The sequence below is a fragment of the Capsicum annuum genome, chromosome 8, assembly GCF_002878395.1.
Source record: "Capsicum annuum cultivar UCD-10X-F1 chromosome 8, UCD10Xv1.1, whole genome shotgun sequence".
Taxonomy (NCBI): Eukaryota; Viridiplantae; Streptophyta; class Magnoliopsida; order Solanales; family Solanaceae; genus Capsicum; species Capsicum annuum.
The window spans coordinates 151,565,116-151,573,995 of NC_061118.1; the positions used below are offsets into that span (position 1 = coordinate 151,565,116).

General features: G+C 33.5%; 1 protein-coding gene across 3 annotated transcripts; it reads left to right on the plus strand.

The window, feature by feature from the left end:
- Window positions 1-1,263: 1,263 nt before the first annotated feature.
- Window positions 1,264-3,900, plus strand: LOC107879790. Of its 3 annotated transcripts, XM_016726740.2 has the most exons (3): window positions 1,264-1,514; window positions 1,603-1,659; window positions 2,544-3,900. In XM_016726740.2, exon 3 carries the CDS (start codon window positions 2,599-2,601, stop codon window positions 3,649-3,651), a length of 1,053 nt encoding a protein of 350 aa, XP_016582226.1. In that variant the 5' UTR covers window positions 1,264-1,514; window positions 1,603-1,659; window positions 2,544-2,598; the 3' UTR covers window positions 3,652-3,900. The 3 variants fall into 3 exon arrangements, with proteins under 3 accessions (XP_016582226.1, XP_047250581.1, XP_016582228.1); XM_047394625.1 differs by having other exon boundaries at window positions 1,307-1,514; window positions 1,603-3,900; XM_016726742.2 differs by lacking the exon at window positions 1,603-1,659 and having other exon boundaries at window positions 1,307-1,514.
- The last annotated feature ends 4,980 nt before the right edge of the window (window positions 3,901-8,880 follow it).

Here is an 8,880-nt window from a genome sequence, read left to right on the forward strand (position 1 = left end):
TATATATATATATATATATATATAAAATAATTAGCCATACATATATAATATAATTTTTCGTCAAAGGAGTTCATTCGAGCCTCCTATCTCAAGGGTATCTCCGCCCTTGTCTTCGAAACCTTAGGAGTACCTCAAAGACAAAGAGGTGAAGGTAGAAGGAATGATGAGTTTCACTTTCTTATCAACTATCAGTTATGTTGTTATCACAAAATTCACTTTGATATTAAATATATGCGAAAAAAATATATTTTCATAGGGCACAACAAAAAAAAATTATAACCTATCACAAATATTTAAATTTTATATCAATTCATGAAAATCTTAGATCAAGGAACAAAGAGGGAGTAAAGAAAAGGGGAAGAAAGAGAACGGCTGGGGATGGGGTTGGAGGGTTTGGGGGCTGGGTATGTAGGATGGATATGAATATAAAATTTATTAATAATCAAAAAGTGTGGGATCCACAGTTTTTTTTCATTAAAAAAATGCCCTTTCATCAGTATGATGTGGTGAGCCCCTCCCACGATAAAATTTTTCGTATTCATGTACTACATTTATATAGTCTTAATCACATTATGGTCTTTTTATAATTTTTAGTTCTTAAATATTTAAATTAACATAAATTTAAAAACACACAAAAAATCCCACTAAAGCTAATGACCCGTCCCCTCCCCTCCCCTCAGGTAGTGATATGGGACGGACCCAGAGGTTCGTCCTGCTAATTCTAATCCAGAGCGCCTTCTCCGTCCCCCTTATCTCGTTAAGCCACCAGTGCGTACGCTGTACCTAAGACTTTTCCCTTATCCGTGCGGTAAAAATATTATTTCTGATATATTCTCGGCTCAATCAGTATCGGAGTCAGAATTTTCATTAAGAAGATTTAAAATTACAATATAAAAGCACACGGACTAATCAAAAGAGGGCCAACTATATATACATAAAAAAAATAATTTTATCCATATATAAATAACAAAAATTTTCATCAAAGGGGGTTCGAACCCCCTAACTAGTGGCTCCTCCCGGCCTGGGCTCAATCAGTGACTAAAATTAGTTTTGCTACTTTACCATTACAAATAGTTAATATAGTGATTTGCTCTAAAATAATTTTATGACTTATTACAAGAAAACAAATTTAATGAGAAATTAACTCCGTGGATTAGATAGCAGTAACTTTTCTTACATTAGAAAAGGTGAAATTTACTTTGAAGGACAGAAGTAGTTGAAGTTCAATCACCTATTTAATGAGATATAATGAAATTGAATAGCATTCTTGACATAGTTAACCCAAAGTTATCTGGACAAACAGTATATTTAAAGTAAACTTTACTATATGATTGACTGCTTCTGACAGTGAATCAATGCAAGTAAGATCACAAGTACAATAAATCTGATGAAGGATTTAATTCTTCTCCTATAAATGAGGGGGAGAACTTCACATAAACAATCAAGGCTTTTAGTTTCAAAAGCATATCAGAATAACCTCTTTTGGTTAAAATTTAACTATTTGCAACTCCAAGGTAATTTCTTCGTTTTGATCCTTCGGCATTTGACGAAATTCTGTCATTTAATATGCTAGTCTTCTTTGTTCTTTTTTACTTCTTGTAGGAGCTCTCAGTGTTTTTGCTCCCTTGGTGACTCAAAGCCACAACGTCAAGATTGGAGGTGAAGGGTGTTTACTATCCGAGCAACCCCTCGTCTTTGCTAATTTCATGTTTGACAAACAAAAATATATATTCCCATGAACTTTGTCGACGTGTGATAAACTTATTCTGTGAGCCCATTTTGAAAATTCTGATTGGTTAAAAGTTTGGAACTTTTGCTTTCTTGAGGATTTTTGATCCTTTTGCATTTGATTGTATTCAGTGGATTAATATGCTATCCTTCTTTGCTAATTTCATGTTTCAAAGCAAAAATATAATATATTCTCATGAATTTTTTTTGCATTAAGTTTTCTTTGAACCTGTTTTGAATTTTCTGGTTATTGGTTAAAATTTTGAAACTTTTTGATTTGTTGGGTATTTTAATTTTGTACTGCAGATTACATAGTTCTTGGAAACAGCCTCTAGCAGAAATGCAAGGTAAGGCTGTGTATAATATACCCTTGTGGTGGGGCCCTTCTCCGGACACTGCGCATAGCGGTAGGTTTAGTGCACTGGGCTGCCCTTTTTACTGCAAATTACATATATGACGTTTATTTGCTCTATTCGTGACTCGAACCAAACGTTTAGGGTTGGAGGTGGAGAGTGATTGCCACCGGAGCAACCCCTCTTGTCGCGGGGATATTCTGCTTGAGATAGACTTCGTTCCTTTTTTTTTGGCTGACATACATTTAGATACTGCTTTATCTTCTTCCCACAGCCTAAGATTAAAATTTATGGCCTGGCTGGTTTTTGATTCCTATCCTGTTTTTAGAATTTGGTTTCTTTCCAAGAACATGGATCTTTTTATGTATTTAAAGGGACAAAATGCTTCTAATATTGTACTCCCTTTTAGTGTTCAGGATTGATAAGTAACTCCCTTTTAAATTCATTTTAATTCTTGATCAGGTTATAGTTTTTGAGATTGTCACCAGTTGAGCCAGTTCATGTGCACTACTTCGTGATGGAAACTGAAGATAAAACATTGTTTTGTTATTGTCGTTGGGGCTGGAAGGAAAAGGAGCTTCCAGATGGATCCATTTTGTATGTGGGAGGTATTACCCGTCAGGTTACTGTGAAGACGGGCATTAAGTATAATGATTTTGTGAACGTGGTTTTTGACCGATTAGGCATTGTTGATACTTCAGATAAGATCTTGCAATTTACTGCGAAGTTTGATAAGTCTCGATTGATAGATCTGAGAGACCAGAAAGATGTCAATGCTATGTTACAATTTAATGAGGGTTCTAGTGATGTTTATGCGTCAAGCTTGAATAAGGAGCCTTATTCTAGACCGACATCAGGTAGCGAGAAGAATGTTGAACTTACTGTTGATTCTGATTCAAAACTGGATACTACTGACGTACGCGATGATGAGAATGATTTGGCAAGCCCTCTGAAGAAGGCACGGTGTATCCAGTCAGCTGGAGATTCTGTTGAAAGGTTAAATCAAAATGGAGCGGCTCTTCCTGAGGGGGATGTGCAGAACAACAATTCCAATATTGGGATTTTTAATGAACAGGCTTCTAAACCGCCATCAGGTGGTGGAGAAGTTATTGTTATTTCTGATTCAGAACCAGATCCAACTCCTGATATTAATCACCTAGTTAACGAGCAGGCCTTTGTACCGCCATCAGTTGGTACATACTCCTATGGAATGCCAAATGAACTTTACAAGTTCTCTCATAGAATTCCCTATTTCAAAATGATTGGAAATGAACGAAGGGGTGTACCAGCAGGATCGTTTGAAACTGATCCTTATGCTCTCCCCCCACTCCCAACGACGTTTGGTGCCTCTTGGAGAGCTAAGGAAGACAGCAGGCGTGCAAACTTCAAGCCTGTAGAAAATGTTCTGTCAGCAGTTCCCCCTGGAAGTAGAGATCGGTCCAGGACATCTGAACACGCGACAACATCCCTGAACACCGGAAACTTGAATGTTGTCCATGCTGCTAACGGAAAGTTACCTACGCTCGCTGATTTGGAACTGAAATTATGGCCTGGCGGGACTCAAAAATGATTTGGTCCTTATCAATTTGTTGCTTGATGATTGAGATGGAACATAGCTACAGGGAGGATAATGCACTAGCACATGCATCTTGAGTTTTTGGAAGTTGTTTACATTATTACATATTATGATACCCCTTCGCCTTTTGTAGTATAGTCCCTATGTTTTTGTAGTGTCTCCTATCATCTATGTAATAATCCTTCTAACGGAAAAACGATGAATATGATATGTAGCTTGATAAATGCTACTTCATTTCATGTATTTATTTAATACTAAGGATATTACAAGAAAAAATAATAATAAAATCTTCTTGATTTGCGAAAATGGACAAGTAAATTGAAATATCTATTTGTAGAACGAGACAAAGTAAAAAGAAATGAAGAGAGTAGTTCTAAGTGTTAATTAATGCAATTGAGGCTATTACATTTAACAAGGCTGATAAAGAGAAAATAGTTAATGCAACCTTCTCTTGTTAAGCCAACGAAAGGTGTTGGGATATGCTATAAATCATGCGGTGTAGTATTGTTTATTGAACAGTTATTTATTTATATGTTTACTAGTCAACATAGCCGTGCTTCGCACGGTCATAAAGAAGACAACAAAATTTTTAAGATATAAAAGATAAATTTATATAAGCTGATTGTAACGTGAGATCTTTGATTAACAATGAAAAAGTGTTTATCAATCCACCACAATACTTAAGAATGATTTTCATCTGTTCGAGTATTAACTTATTAAAAGATGCTAAAGACATAAAAAATTTAGGTATGTATTTATTAGTGAAAGAGTGAACTCAATCGAAATTGAAAAGATACTTGCATATATGCCCAGAAAAACATAAATATGATAGAAAAAATATTTTCTATAGTCGACTTGCAAAAATTGTTGTAATTCCTTCTTGACATATCTTGTCTTAACCTTCATGATTCTTTGGACTTTCTTGACTCTATTCTTTCCTCTCCTTCACATGTTTTATGAAATATTGCATAAAACATAATTTTTTTAGCTCTACCCGAAATTTGTTACCACAAGTCAATCGTCATTCAAGAGTCTTAGTTTTCAAGTCATACTAAAACATAATAGTACGATAAATATAACAGATATTACTACTTGAACTATAAAATAAAAGGAATAAGTCTCGTGAGACAAAGTTATATGTTATTATATAGGCAAAATTGAAGGAATACTGCAAGGTGCCTTAAAATTTTAAAATAATTATTAGAGATTATGAATGTAAAAAAGAATGATTTCGTAACTTATCATTTTGCTGGGATTAACCATGAAATAATGATAAACTAATGTTAACCTTCACATATCAATTTCTACTTTAGAAGATATATAATGATGTGAAGCAAGTAACACTAAATAAAATAATTTATTTTTAATGGCTTTCAATAAAAAATATAAAAGACTTGTAATAATAAGAATTAAGACTTATTAGGCTTTTATTGCACGAATTTCAGTTGTTGCTGACTGAATTTTATTGCAAGGGATATTTATTTCATGCAGCTTTTTTTAATCCATATAATAAATTAATATAGAGGAAATGAAAGAAAAATGAAAATAATAATAATTATAGAAGTACTATCTCACCTCTTTTATATTTAGCGTTATTATTAGATATAGTTTAGATTCACAAAATTGATTCCGTTTTTCTATTTTTATATATATGAAATATAAAGATTTGAACCTCATAATATGTATCAATACTTTTTCTCAGAAACTTTATCCGCCGATATATTTTCTAATCTATGGATAAATAAGTAAAATAATGCATATTGAAATTAATTTTGGTACCTTGTTCTGCAACTAAAATAGGATAATATTCTTGCATATCATACCTACAACATGATATTAAGACGGTTAAATAATTCAATTAATGAAAAATAAACTATATGATAAATTATATTAAAAAAATCAAGACAGCATACATTTTATATGTATTATTGTAATTTTTTTTATGATTTTATGAAATATTATTAATTTCAAGAATATAAATAGAAAAAAGGATGCAGCTCTATATTATATAAAACCATTGTATCACCTTTCATTTATGCCTTCTTGTGCGTATAGTTTTTTTGATCTCTAAAATAATGCATAACAACAACAACAACAACAATAAATTCAGTGAATTTCCATCAAGTGGGGTTTGGAGAGGATAAAATGTACGCAGTCCATACTACTACTTTCGAAAAAGTAGAGAGGTTGTTTCCGATAGACCCCCGGCTCAAAATCAAGAAAAAATAATGCATAACATAAATGGATAAATTAGAAAAAAATATTATTTGAGAAAATATCACTTCTAAATATTGAAAACAAAAGCTCACACAAAATTTAGTTTTCTAAGTAAATAAAAAACCTAACTCTTATAAGCTATAATCTTAATTCCAAAAAATCTAACGTATAAATAATTTCAAACATCAGGAAAAATATCATAGAAGTTATTCATTTAAAAGATTTGTACTATTTCACAACAAATTACGCAACCCATCATTTTCGCTAATAGAAAGGAGTAGAAGTGAAAAATCCTCACTTCACTTTGTTTAGGTTATTTTTTCAATAATCAAAATTCTTTTTTATATGCTCCTTCAGAAAAATTAAAAAGTTACAATTTTATATCATAATATATTTTTATATTTTTCAAAGATTAATAAAATGAACGATGCGTGAAGATTAATTTTGTTTTGAATAAATGCACTAAAATAACTGAAAATATTCCCTCATATAAGAAAGGAGATACCCAATCATGTTTCATTCAAATGTAAATCGAAAGATTCATTCAAATGTAAATCGAAAGATTCACATACGTAATGCATCTTTAAATCTAATTGAGTAATCGCATTCACATACATACACATAACTTTTGTTTCACAAATTCAACAAAATATGTTTTCATACATTTTCACCAATACAAGTACTTTTTGGCTAACATAATTTTACTAGAAGAAAGTAAGCAAATATAATAAATAAATACCTATGAAATTTTTATTTGTTGATGTTGTATTTTGTGAAACAGTGCCTGCAATACCATTCTCAAGATTAGGCATACATATAAATTGCATTCATTCATCACAAGAAAAATTAAGTTATAGCCACATTAATATCCTTTCTGTAATCCTCATAGTAGTAGTTACATACGTACAGATCAAGAAAACTGCATGAAAATTATCTCTCAAAATATGCCAAAGAATGTCTAGCTCTACGGTTAAGTGAATATGAAAATTTCAAGCACATGTAAAATTCCTACTTGTATTGCACCCACCATAAGCATAGAGACCATAAAAGTGTTGCTAACATCGTAAATGTCACACCCCTTTTTTGACCAAAAAAAATATGCACTTTAAGTTCGAAAGAGTTTTATTATTAAGGTGACAAAAATGAAAAAAAAAAAAATTTGTTTCGAAAAAAAGGATTATTTACATTATTTTTCTTATTTAGAGTCGCCACTTGGCATAATTCGGTGTGCCAAATCACCTTTGGAAAATCCTTTTCGAAACGATTTGACTCTTAAAACTGATCCGCGAACAGAGATTCCGGCTAAGGAATTCTGTTGACCGAGGGGAAGGTGTTAGACACCCCTCGATCCCGTGGTTCGACCACGATCACTTGGTGGAGCATATCGGCTAATTTGACATTACAAATATACAAACCACATAAACACACAAAACAAGCAAACAAACAAATCACACAAATAACAATCCAAAATCAAAATAATAAGGTCTAGTCCAGTTATACAGTCCAAAGTAGAAAAATGCTAAAGAATATAAATCCTATTCTATACTATTCTAGAATAAAGCTCCAATGCCTTATCCAACGCCGCGAGCCTTCATCACGATCATTTTCCACCAACATGATACGTCGGGGCATTCCCCGGTGAATAAGTACATAAGACCTCGGGGCATTCCCCGGCTAAATGAATACATTTGAATCGAATGCGATAAAGTAGAAAACATTCAACACATAATTCCACATTCAAACATCCAACGAAACACTTATTCCTAAATTTCGCCTACCCGAACCTACGATTGCCTACCCACTCGACCTATCATGATACTATCCAATACGACAATATTCAGTAATGAATCAAAACAAACAACCTTCAAATTCGATTATCAATTTTCGATCCCGACCCCCAAATCAACAAGTTTAATCCTCAAGCCATGGTTAACAAATTTTTCGATTGTCAAACCACTTTTTAAAATCTAAAATCAACATCAAACATATACATCCAACGAAGATTCAAGCATTTAAGCACACCACTCCTACGTATCCACAGCAACGATCAATATTTTACTAAAAATTTAACCAACCAAAAAATCACGGCATTAACCAAAATCCGAGAAAAATGAAAGAGTAGAGTTAAAGAGATGGACCTTAATAGAACTCGTTATCATTGATAATAAAGAAATCCGAGACCGAGATCCTCGAATGGGAACCCCAATGAAAAACACCACAAATCAATATTCCAAAATCGCGCGAAGAAGACGAACCCGCTACTGATCTAGCTGAATCGATCGTACGAACAGAACTATGAATTTGTTTTGGTCGTTTTTCAACCGGATTTGATGGAAATCAATTGAGACAGCTCAGGCTCCGTCACTCCAATCGCTGTTCTGCATCGCCGGATCTCCGCCGAGCTCCAACAACGGCGAAGACCAAAAAAAGACGACGGAACAGATTCCGACTGTTTTTCAGGCGAAACTCGCCGGAACAGTACTCTTTTTCGATTCTATCCTCTTTCAGATCGTATTCTCTCTCCGTATTTCTCTCCCTCTATTGTGTGTGTTAATGATGGTTTTTCGTAAGGGGATTGTGAAGAAGAAAATCAAAAAATGGTGTTTTTGAGGTCTGTGTTCAAGGTCTATGATGATGATAATGGAAAGAGAAGAAAAAATATGGAAAAATGCCCCCCCCAAGTCCGTGTGTGTGCGTGGATGATTTGTTCTGTGTGTAAATGGTGGAAAATATGGAGAGTATGTGCGCACCTTCTCTGTATGTGTATATGAATATATGGAGAAAAATGGGGGTTGTCAGATGTGTTCCTATTGTGTGTTAATGGTGTGGGTGTGAGTGACGATGGAGATGTTTTCTGTGAGGGAATTGTAGATATGGGTGTCTATGTGCTGAATTCAAAGAAAAGAAAACCCCCCACCTGTGTGGTGAGGTGTATCCATAGAAAAGAAAAGGAAGATGTCCTTACCTTTCACTGTGGGCCCTCTTTTTTTTTTGAAGAAGAAAATG

What these genes read in the sequence shown, in the direction of transcription:
- LOC107879790 (XM_016726740.2), top strand. Translation starts at nt 2,599, where the DNA reads ATGGAAACTGAAGATAAAACATTGTTTTGTTATTGTCGTTGGGGCTGG.